Source organism: Toxorhynchites rutilus, chromosome 3 (assembly GCF_029784135.1).
Source record: "Toxorhynchites rutilus septentrionalis strain SRP chromosome 3, ASM2978413v1, whole genome shotgun sequence".
Taxonomy (NCBI): Eukaryota; Metazoa; Arthropoda; class Insecta; order Diptera; family Culicidae; genus Toxorhynchites; species Toxorhynchites rutilus.
Window position 1 is genome coordinate 186,027,302 of NC_073746.1, and position 16,108 is coordinate 186,043,409.

At 37.2% G+C, this 16,108-nt stretch overlaps 1 protein-coding gene across 5 annotated transcripts in view; it reads left to right on the forward strand.

Moving 5' to 3' along the window:
* The window catches only part of LOC129775028 (neurotrimin-like), a 176,034-nt gene that overhangs the window by 12,457 nt on the left and 147,469 nt on the right, over nucleotides 1–16,108 (forward strand). For all 5 annotated transcript variants that reach the window (XM_055779190.1, XM_055779192.1, XM_055779188.1 and 2 more), the window contains exon 2: nucleotides 14,376–14,844. In XM_055779190.1, coding sequence (XP_055635165.1) covers nucleotides 14,757–14,844 — 88 coding nt within the window. In that variant the 5' untranslated portion in view covers nucleotides 14,376–14,756. The remainder of the gene's footprint in view (nucleotides 1–14,375; nucleotides 14,845–16,108) is intronic.

The following is a 16,108-nucleotide window of genomic DNA, read 5'->3' on the forward strand; positions in this document are numbered from 1 at the left end:
TTCAACGGGGTCGATTAGAAGATCAATCAATGAACATTTCTGCAATGGGACTCATGAACTTGCTCATAGTAAGAAAACGTGAATGTTTGAAGGTATTGATAACAAAAAACAAATTTTGGACGGAACGAAGTTTGCCTGGTCAGCTAGTATCTATTATAACCATAACACCATTCTAAAATCAGCCCCCTACTACGAGTCAGATACTGTTTGATTCCCCCACTGAAATGTACATGGTAATTGTATAGGGTTTGTTGGCAAAGATACTTAGCATATTAAGGACCGCACGTTTTGGGGCAAACTTGTACGCTTCATTCGTTCGGATTATCGGTAATTTTACAATCAATAACCGGTAATTTCTGTATTTTTTTACGCCATAAATAATATTTGCCTTTATGCCACTTTGAAATATTACTCGAGAAATTGGTTAATGCCCTCGAACCAGTTCTGGTCGCTATTGCGGAAGAAATGTACCCTTAATGAAGCTGATATCAGATTGCAATTTATGCTAGAATAACTATCGGAGCAACTATAGGAAATTTCAAAGCAGCTGCTCGAAGCTTCGGTTGGAAGGATTGCAGAAAGACGTTTCGTATATGCAGATTTGTTCCCGTATATCAGGGATGGCCAAACGGTAGTCCACGGTCTACCTTTCGCCCGCGTAGGTACTCCTAGGCGCCCTCCACCTGCTCTAGGATGGTGACACTATCCAAACGCAATGGATTAAGATGTAAAACTAGATATTGCTTCTTAGAAGTTTTCGTTTGAATATTTTTTCGCAGATTGTTAGTTATTTAGGTATATCATTTGTTAAATGACCAATTGAAAATTCTGGAAACATCCGGCATAAGGTTTCGAAAATCCATAAAAACTAAATTTTTGGAGAAAACTTCGATTTTGAAGACTGCGAATGCGAGTTTTAATGAAGTATTGTTATTTTTATTTCAAAACTATGTGAATGTGATTTAATTATGCAGGTTTCTCTCATGAAATATAATCATGAATGAAACAACATTGATGAACAAGAAATTAGAAATTTCTAAAATTAAATATTGAATTATGAATAATATAATTATGCTCTATTTTGCAGTCGGGTGAAAGCTGTCGGTATTATTCATCGAGCTGTTTGGTTTACTTGTTGGATTTCTGATATTTGATATTTCTTTAGGAGAAAAATCCTAAATTTAGTTTCAAAATATGCAATTGACCGTTCGACTCAATTTACATAATAGGGGTCAATATTTATGACAGATAGTTCTTATACCTCTCGGTAATTGAGAAATATAATAATCATGTTGGATGTATTTTTATGGAAAATAAATGTTTTGAATCTTCAGAGGGGCAATTTTCTTAATAAAATCAACGATATCGGTTGATGAGATTTTACACAAAAGAAAGTATTATTTATCAATGATTTAGAGAGGGCACAGAGGGCATCAAAGGCAAATACATTACAATGGTATTCGATACTCTTCGTACTGTACGCCCAACATAATGAGATCCGATCTAGATTTCTAATCGACAGAATTAACATTCTCTGTGTCCTTAAGTATTACTTTAACCAACAAAAACCCGCAAAATGTTTTTTTTATAAACTAATCATTCTAAATAAAAGCCGTTTCTTAAAAAAATTGGGTATTTTAAAATATGTTTTTTACCGGTGATTTACCTGTTTTACCGATAATGAAATTTTCATTACCGAATAACCGGTTATTGAAATTTTGGCACGGTAATGCAATCCCTATCGGTAATAGACGGAACAAGAAACACGAGAAAACTCGTGAGCGATCCGCAATGTGTTAACAGGCGGCATCAACTTGCCTTGTCAAAGCGGTTTACGGATATTGTGGATTTTGAAGAGTTTCTACTAGATTTGGGTGATCTTTAGAAAAAGATCGATCACGACGAATCGATTTATTAAACGGCGTATGGATCGTATTGGATCATTGACTAAATCGGTACCAGATCGACTGGATCGTTTAGTGACTTTTTTCGGTTCGATCATTCAATTTTCATGAATTTCGAGCATTGTTTTCGGGTTAAAAGTGACGTCATAGTGCAGCGCATTTCATACCGGATGTGTAGAATGTATTTTCCAGCGGTGAGAGCTGGGTTCTCCGGTGGAAAACAGGAGGTAAAAATTTGTTCCACAGCGGTTGTTGTTATCGTTACCCCACACAATCGGTTCGGTTCGGATATTCTGTCACCCTTGGAAAATGACGTTTTTTGGAAATTTAATTTTCCTAAAAAAACACTGCAAAACTCTCTGGATATTCAATACGTTTAGTGTTTCACTGTCGCTCTAAACAATGAGCCAACAACATGTTATGTACATGTTAATGCTGAGATGTAATTTGACAACCTGCTCAAATCGGCTTTTTATTGCTTTACTGATCGATCGCGCCCTTCACTCAGTGCTAGCATTCATTCATCTGTCCTTGTCAGTGTTACCAAATATTTATGCTAATGTTTCATTTCGTATTTCTGCGCCAACATTGCAATCGGGTCTTGGGTAACATCCTTCTAGTTTCTCACAGAATGACTGCTTCACGAGCAGATTTGGCTAACTTACGCCAAATATTGTTTCGTAACCGAATAACGAAATATTTCCTTTATTAGTTTGATTTCCAAGAAGCAAGGACAGGACACATAGAGGACCGATCTGTTGATAATCATTACATAGTCGTTTTCTAAACATAAAATGGTTACATAAGCTACTTATTTTAGCCAGAGAATAATGAGTGCAATTTTTCAAACAATGTTTCTAAAGCAAAAATTTGATCCAGTCGTGATTCTCTCTGGAGCTGGAAGGCACCAAGAAATGTACTTAAACTGCTTGATTGAATAAAAATGTGACATTGATATGTGAACAAATATCAATATATATCATTGTTTTTCAATTGAACGTAGATTCCAGAAATAAAAGTACGAGTTTTGGGAGCTTGAGATCAATTTTTGTAGGTTCCGATATTAAAATTTTGTAGGAGAAACATTTTGGCTATAAGTCAAACGATGGTTTCCAAACAAATCTGAACTTCCAGGTGCTAACACCCGTATGGCGTACCCGCGGTTCAGCTTGTTTCAAGTTACATAAATTCGCTCCAATCACCGATATGAAGTGCGTGAAGGAATAATCAATTTGCAAGTTTCTCGCCAATAATATGATTCCACTAAGTGATAGATCGGGATGGTTGTAGGCAAACATCGGAACAAGCGGCGCTGAAAGCTCCTCAAGTATATAGGGCTTGATTTCCTGCTTTGTTCGGCAGTTGCACCCCGGCCGTCTGTTTATCAATGCAAAGGTTAGGGTGAAAACCTTTCGACCATAGGGAAATGTATAAATTGAAAATTAACTGCATGCTACGAACGCGTTTCTGTATTTGGCTGTTCGTCTAGTTAGTAAAGTAAAGGTGGAAAATTCGATGTTGTGAAACAAGCGCCGCAAGGACTTCTTCGGGCGATGGGTTGTCAATCATATGAAATTTATGAACGCTTCCAAGGAAACGCGTAAAGTTAGGAACATGTTATGCTATCGACAGCCGAGCTATATTATTGAAGTTGTAATGGTAGGTTTGGAAAAGTGGTGAAACCTGTGATTTAGTATAGTATGTTATTTGTATGCTTGTATCAAAAATGTATCGAATAGCAGCCAATACTGATTACGAATATGAATCGGTATATTCCATTCATGATTGGTACTGGGATTGTCATTAATTGATACCGTTCATATTGAGCGGTCATAGATAAGAATCACGATTGCCTCCGAGCGTTCGGAAAAGAATACAAATATCCCAATGTACTTTGAAACTAACATGATTTGTCTGCTGAATCCATTCTAATTTTCTTATGACAAGATTAAATTTAATCGAATACTTATCTATATACAGCCATTCCATGCCAAACCGTTATAGTGGTTCTCAGATTTTCGTGAAAAGTGATAATTTTGTTCTTTATCACAAAACATTAGACTTGTATTTTTTTATTTTTTCGTTACGGTGGTTCGAAAAATCAATTATTTCTTTTTCCCAAAAATTACTTTTTTTTAAATTCATAAATTTTAAACCACTGAACCACTGATTGACATATCGAATTGAAGCTAATAAGCTAGCTTTTTATTTAACAATATTGAACCAGCAAAAAATGGATTTTGTTTTCGTAATTATTGATTAGTCGTTTTTTGTTGTTTTCATGGCATTGGACTAGAGGGCGCTATATTTTTTTATATTTCGTCTTGAAATCTGAGGAGGATTAACATATCTCGATATCAGAGATGCTATTTTTTGTTTTTAATATATGATTTTCCAATGGTTCGAAAAAACAATTTTTTCACCATTACAAAAATTTATAACTGAACTACTGGACCGATTCAGATAATTGACATATCAAACTGAAGCTCATGAGTTAGTTTTCTTTGAAAAAAATATAACTTTTGGGAAAAAAATTGATTTTGGTTCTTGTAATTATTGATTGAGTCAGTTTTTGATAGTTTTCTCGGTCAAAGATAGAGGACGCTATATTTTTTTGTATTTTTTCTGGAAAGCGGAGAATTTTTACATAACATATCTCGATATCAGAGATGCTATTTTTTTCGTTTTAGAGATATGATTTTTCAAATTTACAATTGATTTAAGTCTTCGATCAACATTCTTATGTGGCTAGACTAGACCTACGCGACTAGTATCCAGTCTTCCCACACGTTTGATAAAGTAGGTTAGCTTATTGGCTTCAATTTAATATGTCGATTCGCCAAAACGGTTCAGTGGTTCAAATGTTATGAATTTTCGCAAAAAGTCATTTTGGATAAAAGGGGAAAAATGATTTTCGGTTAACTTTGAAAAATTATATCTCAAAAACAAAAAAAAATAGCATCTCTGATATCGAGATATGTTATGTGATTTTCAGACCACCCTAAAATGGAAATGGTCAACCTAACGAAAAAATTAAAATATACGGGTCTAATATTTTGCAATAAAGAACCACTATATCGGTTTGGCATGGAATGGCTGTATATTTGAAAATTTCGTTCGTCACGGTCATGGTCGAACTCCTTCAAAACAGCACAACCGATTTTGATGAAATTATACGCAAAAAACCATTAGAAATGAGAATAGGTAAACTATATATCATACATCCAAGCAAAGAAGCTGCGCGTTGAAATACCTAGAAGCAAATAAGTAAGCCAGAAAAATTATCACTTTGCTGAGTTCTTTGCGTCAACCTCATCTACAGCCAACTATTCAGAAGAATTTCAACAACTAAAACGAAATCGTGAAATGCATAACTTAGACTACAGCCTCGAAGTATCCTCACCCCTACACAAGGATTTCTCAATTGACGAACTACTGCTAGCCCTAGGTAACACAAAAGGTTCATCAACGGGTCCTGATAACATTGGTTACCCGATGCTGAAACGGCTTCCACTCCATTGCAAATACACCCTTCTAAAGGCCTTCAACCATAGCTGGTCTCATGGAGTAATTCCGAATTCATGGAAACAAAGCATCGTGATTCCAATGCCAAAATCGGGAAACAACAGCAAGGATTATAACCAATTTCGTCCCATTTCTCTGACCAGCTGTACGGCCAAAACCTTTGAAAAATGATCAACCGTAGACTGACTACCCACCTAGAAACAAACGGAGTATTCCACCCACATCAATTTGCCTTTCGTAACGGTATGGGCACAAGCGATCATCTTTCGGAATTGGACCATGTGAAACCGGAATCAGCAAGAAGCAGAGAGCATTGTGAAATCGTCGTTTTCCACATAGCAAAAAACTTACGATCGTGTGTGGCACCGTCACGTGATAGAAATATCAGCAACCACCTGGGGAAGAACATGACGCAATTCATAATAAAGAACGTCCGTATGTTCGTTTATGCTAACGATATTGTAGTCGTTGCTACAGACAAAATGGTCAAACACTTGCGCCTAAAATTGGAGAGAGCAGTTCAAGCCATCTCGAAATGGACTGCTAGCGTAGGGTTTGTAATATCGGTCGATAAGTCTTCAACTATGCATTGCTGTAAATTAAAAATACATTTCATAATTTCTGTTGCACCAAAACATACTTTTGGGGGGAATGGCAAATTCATCAAATGAAAATAATTCACTGTCTCAGAACGTCTCAGATAACTCACTCATTTAGAAACGACCCCATACGGTGGGTAGCACTACTGAATGAATGTTGATGATGGTCCCGCCTCCCTTCCCTACAGAGGTTTGAGCAAGACGAGTTATTTAAAAGATAATATTTCGTTTTCTCAGCATTGAAATCAGTTTAGCAAAAAAAACGAACTGATTTTATTTACAGATACAAGTTCAAAATATTGAATGCCCGGCCCCGTTAGGCTGACGCCATATGAGCCTTAATAAAATATATATTTTGTATAAAAAAAGTTCAAAAAATTGCAACGTCAAAAGACAAGCCAATACTCAGTCTTGTCCGCCAAAGAACCGATACGGTCCCGACAAGGCCCTTGCATCCAAATGGTCCACCAAGCTACAAGTCCAACCGCCAGCCTTGTTTTGGATTGACTTTAAATATCCCCACCCAGAGAAATCGAGAATTTCTTCTTTACGAACAATTTCTAGACCGGCTCTTACAAAACTTTTGAATTCTTATCCTTTATATCTGTACAACGCAACTACTACACATCACATTATCAAAATTCAATGAGATTGTACAATTATGGAGAGGGAAAAGGCTACAACAAAAACAATATGGAAGAAAACCAATCAAACACCTAATGTTCTAGCCAATCACAAACTCCCGAAGATCACAAAAATTCACACTAAGCTAGGTAGGCCCTGTTAAGAAGCGTGTCCTAAAATCGACTGGTTTCTTAAAAAAGTGGGTCAAAGCAGGTTTTATTGCCCAAAAATTATTTAAATCACCGGTGGACAAAATACGCTGATTACGACCTTTGGTTCACAGATGGTTCGTTAACACAATCCAAAGTTGGAGTTGGAATTGTAGGCCCAAACTACCGGCTTGATTACCAAGGCTTCCAGGTAATCAATGTTCGGTTTATTCCGCGGGAGCTTTTGCAATTGCGAAAGCTTCAAGGCAAATACAAAATAGAAGCGTAATTTTCAACGATTCTGCAAGCTGCTTGCAGGAGATAGAAAAAGGGAAGTTGCATCATACTTTCATTCAAAAAATTGTAAAAGAGATTAAGGATGAACAAATCATTCTATGCTGGGTTCCTGGTCACCAGGGAATCGATGGAAATGAATAGGCGGATGACATGGCTCGCGAAGAACGAAACGCGGAGGTGATTTGTCACCCGGTTTCCGCACAAGATGCGGTTAGCTGGTGTAGAAGAATTTTGTCGCGAAAACATCAATCTATCTGGAACAACGCAGATACGAGAGGTCTAAAACTCATAACGAGATGGAAAGGCAGAAAAACTAGGCGAGTGCTTTTTTGTAAAAAAGTGTTTTCTCACTTGTTTGAATTGTAATTACAAGTATTTGATTACTTATTCAACTCATCAAGTATCGTCTATAAGTGATTTGATATGATTTGCGTCTATAAATATAGCTTCGATGTGTTCAAAGCATGTTTCTTTACCATAGTTAAAAATGGAAACGAAAATACTATTCAGAAAAAAGTTAATTTTCATGCTTATTAATAAGTGATTCGTTGAGAGTTATCGGCAAAAAAGAACCTTCAGATGATTATTGAAAATGCTAGACTAAAAAAGGTTTAAAATTAAATTGCATAATACCTCTGAAAAAAATTATGTTTGTTTTCAGTAAAATGTTTGATCAATTTCACCCCGGTGATCAATTTGCCCCCCGATGACGGTATCTAACAATATTAGGGATATCTTGAGTAACAAAAACAAAATGGAAGAAAAAGTACTGAAATTTTTAGAAGACATCAAACTGTACAATCATATTTGATCTATTGTAAACTCACAAAATTTAAACAATATTCAGAGGCAAATGCAAAAATAGGCAGTCTCTATAGAATGAAAAGAATTAAAAAAAAACAAATAAATAATATATCATACCGCTAGGATACCGATTACCGTATATTTTGTGTCGTTTACTGTGGCCCTATGCAGAGAGAATATCAATTTTTTTGAATAAATTTTCTTTTGTTTTTTTTTTTTCTAAATATGGCTCCAAATTAACCACAAATTTTCACTCTCTTACCTTCATCTTCATCATCCATGTTTTTACGGTGCTTAGACTCTCCATCCCCCTCTCTAGGGGGATGGGGGGGCTGCCATACAAATGAAACACAAATTTCTAAATTACTCGAGAATTAATCAAGCAAACGAAACCAAATGTGGCATGTGGAGGTTTTAGGATGTAATAAGTATTTCTATGGTGGTTAGACACTCCTTCCGCTCTCTAAGCATGGACTGTCATACAAATGAAACACAAATTTCTGCATAACTCGGAAACAAATTAAGCAAATGGAGCCAAATTTGGCATGTGACGGGGCATTTTACGGGGCACGAAACGTTTCTATGGTGAATACACTCCTCCCCCCTCTCTAAGGTGAGCTGCCAGACAAACGAAACACAAAGTTCTGCATAACTCGATGTTTTTGGGTATGAGAAATGTTTCTATAATGGCATGGTGACAAGTGCTGTTAGTCCATTTGATGTTTGCTCTAGCGAAATTGATCTTTGTTCGAAATTTTTCAAAATTTTAACAATTTAAAATTGCTTTCGGTCTGAAACGTTTGATTTGCGTCAAAGCAAGGTTGTCACATTTTTATCGCACGATAGAATTTGAGTCGAACGGATTTCAGAATGCAAAAAATCGAGATTGATCAAATTGTGAGATACGAGTGAGTTTCAAATCAATGGGTTTGTGGAACAGGGATGACTGATCGATATTGTTATCACAAACAAGGTTCATGACTCATGCGGTGATCTGAAACATCTATCGTCTCGCATGACAGGTGGTTAAAATAGAAAGCGTTTTCCTAAAGATTTCAGCAACGACACGATTACAAGCGTAGGCAGAAATCCAATATAACAACGAAGAAATCCTAATAATGGCGATCAATCATTCACAAATATCCACAACACAAACAAAATCGTTTTGTAGTATCATATTCGCCTGAACTGAGCAAAATATTCAATGCTCACATCAATGTTGAGTTCTGTAGTTCGGTGAAGAGCAATAAATACACTTGGAAGTCCGCGAATAAAGTAAGCAATATGGCTGTATTACAAATCCTGAATACTGATGTGGATACTATTCGATTGAATGACAACGACGAAAAAAAAGACGGGTGGGTAATGTCGGGGACATAACCGGAGTGACGTAGGACTATACAACGGGGACAGCTTATCTATATATATATAAATGGAGTGATGTCTGTCTGTCTGTCTGATTCTTATAGACTCGGAAACTACTGAACCGATCGATCGATTTCTATGGTGTTAAGATACTCCTTCCCCCTCTCTTAGAGGGGGCTGCCGTACAAATGAAACACAAATTTTTGCATTACCCGAGAATTTATCAAGCAAATTAAACCAAATTAGGCATATGGAAACTTTAGGGTGCAATGAATGTTTCTATGGTGGTTAGATACCCCTCCCCCCTCTCTTAGGGGTGGCTGCCATACAAATAAAACACAAATTTCTGCATTACTCGAGAATTAATCAAGTAAATGGGCGGGACGAAGTTTGCCGGGTTAGCTAGTTCTAAATATATATTTTAAATATATTGTTTTATTTTCTTCTCCTACGTGAATACCTACCTCTCTACCTGAAATATGGATTAGTTTACTGTTTACTCTTTATGAACATGTTGGGAGTTCTGAAATGAACCTTTGGTGTTGTGTTTTTGCGTTTTTTTTGTAAAAATTTCTCATTTTTTTTTCACTGTCTTATAGTTGATTCTTGATTTTTTTTCCGAAGGCTTTGTACTCATTAAATGTTCAACGCCGGGCATTTTTCGGCGTATGCACATATCGTACAATCAAAATGATGGCTGTGATAAGGAATGCATAGGTGGTCGTCAGATCATTGAGCACATTACCGTACCTTAAACTGTGGTTTCGAAGACGAATGAATTGTAATATTTGTAGTCTCCGCAAACAAAATAAATAAAAATGAAAAAGAACTGAGGTTTTGGAGACGAACTCTACAATCTGTCGAGGAATAGACGAGCTATAAACGTTCTGAAAAATGAATGTGAATACAGGGACGGATGACCTTCGAATTAAAGTCCTTTAAAATAAGAACAGAGTAGCAGGAAATGCATAGTTCATCATATTGCTCCTTAGTTATGTTTCTATACAATGCAGATGTAACGTCAGTCAATTTTCAACATCAGTTATCAACTAAAGAAAGCAGTTCTTGCTACCGAGAAAATTCGTTAATGCCATCCTGCATACAATGTGTTGTAATTTGGAGCCACTTTTAATTCGGAGACCATGTATGGGTTTGTGAAAACTGAATGATCAATTTAAAAGACCTCAACCACCAATAAGTTAAAAAACAAGCATAAATAAAATAATTCAGTTCATATTATATGTCATATTATGTCACTTTAGAATGCATTGGTATTGTGAATAACTTTTAATAACTTTTCTTTGAATGGCTTAATGGCCATGAAAGGCGCCGTGTTTTACGGTGGCTGATTTTGCCACCAAAGCAGTCTGTATAAACAAACATTTTCCTTCTTCTACCTGCTGCCGTTTTGAGATTGCGTTTGCCACTCGCTGAAACTGATTGTTGCCACCGAACCGAATGTGCTCTGTTCTGTAGGCGGGTTTTCTTATTGTCGTGAGCAGCTTTGCAAGCCAACTCGAGCACTCTGGCGGCCGAAATTCTATAACCGCTATTAGGTATGCTGGTGCTCCGGCACCAATCCGTTGATGCGATGTGATGTGAAACGATGCCATACAACCACACTGATTTACGGTTTGAAAGAGAATGATATATTTTTCAGCGGATCCGCGCGTTTTGTACTTTAGCGGTACACGCTCACAGGATAGAGACAAATCAGCAGACTCAGCCAAAGGGGCGAGTCCAACGAGACGAACGAATGATCGTTAAAAGGCAGCGATGGCAAAAAAATATATTCATTACGATTTGTTCGCTCGTTGGATTCACATGCAGGTGTTTCTAACAAACACGAAGGCACCGAAGACTAGTGGAATAGTGGAAAAGCCGCCAAAAAGTTCGGCACGGCGTAGAAGAATATCTCGGAAACCGACAAGAAGAAGGTGAAGGAAGCAAACGCTAAAAAGGGTCATTTTCAGGTCCACAAAATCATCTTTAATCTAAAGAGTTTATTGTTTTGTTATCACTCGATATCTCCATCTTGTTCGGTTAAACCTTCCTGTTTAGCGAGTGCGTTTGCCACTCGCCACAGTTGGAAAATTTCTTCTCATCCAGCTTGGGACATGTTGTACTGTAAATTACATTTAATGCGACATGCCGAAGCACCACTCAGTGTCGCATTGGAGGTGATTTTAACCTGTAATTGAACATTTGCGATGACAGTGGTACAGCTTTCACAGTTGGAAAATTTCTTCCCATCCAGCTTGGGACATGTTGGGTCATAATTTGGACCTCCATAGAGTTTACAAAAATCCAATTAGCTAAATATCGAAATAAAATTACTGTACTTTCAATCTGGAAGCAATTTAAGAATTGGTGAAAATTGAATAATCGAGAAAGTCCCCAACCATCAATAAGCTCAGCACACCTGCAAAATTCTCATACTCTTCATATCCTGGCAAACAAATTATGAAAAATCAATTTGTGTTTTATTATTATTTTGGATAATATTTTAGAATGCATTGAACTGTATTTCGTAAACTCTTTTTTGAAAGGTTTAATGGCCCTGATAAGCGCCGTGTTTTATGGAATGGTTCCAATTTAGAAAACTTTGTACTCGTGGTTTTGAAAAAAACCATTTCGAACGCCATCGATGCTGCCTTGTTCTGGATTTGCCACCAAAGCAGTTTGTATGAAGAACAAACTTTTATCTTCTGCTCGTCACTCGCTGAAACTGCCTATTCTTGTCTAGATGTCCACCGAACCGAATGTGGTCTGTTCTGAATGCGGATTTTCTTATCGTCGCGAACAGCTTTGCCAGCCAACTCGATCACTTCGGCGGCCGAAACTATATAACGCCGACTAGGTGGACTAAAGCACTGGTACTAACGCGCTCGGCATAGGGATTTTGCCTTTCCCACTTTTCCTCCTTTGTCATGTCCAGACATTGCTGCTTGTGTTGGTTTGTTGATATGTTGTGATGCGAAACGATGTGGTGTATGATTTGGATGAGAATGATCGTTACGGCAGCGGAGCGGGAATTTTTAAGCTGACTGGCTGGCTCGAGAATTACGCATGTGTGAGACTGCGACCAATGTTTCGTTCATATTTTTTCTTTTTCCTTTCCAATCGCATTCATTGTATTTCGCTGCTGCTCTGGTTGCCCGTTTTGGTCGGTACGATATGAGGAGCACAAAATGGACCAATCAAAAATGGGCACATAGTGCATTTGGACAATGCTTGATATTTCACAATTATTCAATTATTTATCTCAAGAAAAATGAAATGTTATTCGTTATGATAGATGCGTAGATATATTTCCTATCAATTGATGCAAAAACCTTTGCGATCTATTGAGAAATGCTCGAGTTATAAGCGTTCCAAATCTTGCATTTTTACCTACTTGTTCAGTGCCTAGATTTTCATTTCACCCCCTATATCTTCCGGTTAGACGTAGTCCTACGTCAAAAATGCGCTACCAAATTGGCCGATATATCAGCTCCAATAAAGTTGTCTACAGTGTCTTTGGGCTTCCAGTTAATAAACGGAACCCAGCAGTTGTAAATTTAGCCACAAATATATTACGTTTTTTCAGGAGGAGGAGATCAAACATGTCAGATACGTTAATTTTCCTTGAATTTGGTTGGCCGCACTTCGAGAGCTATATGAGCAGTCTCGTTAATGAAATGCGAAATATAAGGGAAATAAGGGAAATATATCGTTAAAATATTCACACATTTTACAACCAAAATATAAATAGAAACAAAATATAAAATATAATAACTAGAAGTAATTTCTACGGCAGAACATCGTTTGCCGGTTCAGCTAGCATATTGTTAATGTTAAATCCATGGCCGTATCCTTATAACTCCATCGTTTGAGTTATTCCAATAGTTTTAAACATTCCCCACATTTTAAAGGAATGTACATTTTATGAAACGAAAATCTATTTTTGTTTGGAAACCGTTTATTTTCTTTGACTTGGATTTTTTTATGCTGTGTCCAAATTATAGTGCCGTTCTTCTCTGGCATGATTTATGAATGCGAAAATTCAAGACTGGAATGAATTAAAACCCGTTTCGAAACGAAATCAGCTCATCCAGTTTGACACATGATCTGTACCGATGGGAATATTGTTTATGTTTTTCTTTAATACACACTGTTCTATCATTGCAATCATGTTCTGTATTAGTCGACACGAGAATGAATTACTCTGACCGGTACATCTCGTTCGACTGATAGTCTATATTTCATCTCAATAGATTCAGAGAATAGCTAGAGTTTCATCTATCTGAGACAAAAGTTTCAACATGTACACGGTAAAAACTAATCGCTGATTTATGGTAGAACGAAAGATCGAATTAAAATCATCACCTGGAATTCATACTGTACTATTTTTCACGTGTAAACATGTGAAGACATGTAGACCATTCAATATTTCATCATTCTATCATTTTTGCGTAGTGTGTATAATCGAACTTCCTTCAAATGTGTGAAATTCAGTGAAACATCAGTTTCGCTGCAAAGATATCAATGGATGTCGGAACCAAAAGAGCTATCTGGCTGACGAATGATTGAAGCTGCCGGCGGCAGAATTTTCTAGACCGAGCATAGCGCCAATGATTAGCATAGCGTCGCGTATGAGCAGATAAACATTGGAAGGATCGATGATTTCTAAACCATATGCGTACAGGATGCGTCCGCATTCCAACGTCGCAATTGCCACTGTACGTTTGTGGCCCTAAGAATCTGTGGGTATTTATTGTATGAGAACAAAGCAAATGTTATAGCGTTGCTAGTTCTTTTCTTCTATGTTTTCAAGATCCCATTAGATAGCGTTCATTTCAAACACCATCGATGATAACGGAACGATTAAAATAATAACAATGAGCAGGAGTTTTCTTTCCAATTTCAATATGGTTTGCGTTATTTGTTGGGCGAACTGCCCAACTGTTCTCTTAACACTTCTCATAAGCATTTGCACAATACTTAATGAAAGTTGAAAATAAGAACAGTCAGATTTTTTCTGAATATTGATGAAAATCTCACGAATGCATGAAAAAGGTTCTATTCGGAAAGTGTATACAAGCAATAATAAGCAATAACGATTTCAGCAATAACGCGTCACAGTTACAAGACTGAACACACTGTAAAACCTCCGGAATAACCGAAACACGGCTTAACAAGTATTACGGACAGCAGCAACGGTGAATACACCTGGGAGTAAAAGTAAAAGTGTGAACCTGTGGAAAGTTGTACACATGTAAATGAGAAGGATGAAGCTATTTAGTTTTATTCTTTCCACTGCATTAGAGCATATACTCTAATGCTATACTGTCTAGAGTAACAGTGAGTGTTCCCGATGAGGGGAAAGTGAACCGACCGATTTATATGTGTATAGTTTATACAGACTATAGGCGGAAAGCCCCGGCTGGGATTGAAGGAAGAAGCATAACGTTGCGGCTCTGACGAGGAGTGAAAAGGACGATAAAGTAATGAACATCAGCACATTAAGACCAGTGTTATTAGCACTGTTATTTTACCTCTATACAACACCCTTGGCAGAATCGTCGGAAGTCACAGGTGAGATAATTGCTTTTGGATTTTTTTCGATACTTATAATTTACTTTATATAGTTTATTCAAATATGAGAGTGCGGTAAATGCAGGGGACTAGCTGATATACGTATAATGTGAAATTGAAATCGGATGAGTTATTTTAATATGATCATAACATGATATGATTTAGTTAATCGCAAGATGTCCATGTTCTTTTTAATTAGCAATCAAACAAGCCGTAAACCATGTAGCAAAAAGCTTCAAGATGTTTGAATATAATCGGTGAGTGATAATTCGCACAATGTGCAAAGGTGGCTCGTATGGACAGCTGGCCTCTCATGCATATCGGCAGTGACTGCTCATGTGTGCGCCTATGCTGTACGGTGGTTTGAACCCCAGCAGTATCGCTGTGTTGTGGTTTTCAGTGTTCAATTGTTGATAATCCATTATTCATCGTACTTTACTCGCAGCAGCAGCACCAGCAGTGGTTATTGTCAGTGACAACAATTCACTAGCAATAAGGAATCGGTTACTAGGAGACTTTGGGGTAAAATAGACTCAGCAAGAGCAAATATCAAATTAAATGAAGTACTGGATGATTCATCGTGATTGATAGCTAACAAGATTGTTGTTCATACTTCTTTAGAGCCTTTTTAATGTACATATGAAGAAAACACATAATTTCCAGGAGAACCTGAAAATGTTTGATTTTACATATTTCGTCCACCTTTCAGGCAAATTGTGGATTATTTTCCAATAAAACTTTTTTGTTCCAATGAGAACCATTCTCCGAGCCATTTTTCGAAATATTCATAATCGACGAAGTGCTGCTCTGCAAGTGCATGTCTCTTTGAAGCAAAAAGGCGATAATTTTATGGGACAAGGTCTGAAGAATAGGGCGGGTGTGATAACGTTGCTCAGTTAAGGGTTTTTATTGCATCCTTCGCGGTTTAAGCTCATGATACACCGTACCTTACTGGTCCCACCAGATACAGTGAATGGGCCAGCTGAAGGCCAAGTGAAAGCCATGATTTTTGCGCATAGGTTCCTTGAAATAACGCTATAACAAGCAAAGGATGTGTAAAAAAAGTAGCGAATATCGTCAATGTTCTTCATTCGGAACGAAACTCGACATTTTCGATACGCAGAGCAACCAAGATACTCTGTATTTTTCGTAATATGACACTAACATATATTTAAAATACAGGGTTTTCCATTTCGGGCTTCCGAAAGTATACAGCCCTGCTCTGACAACCGTTTGACATAGCTGTCAACCAAAGCGTCATATC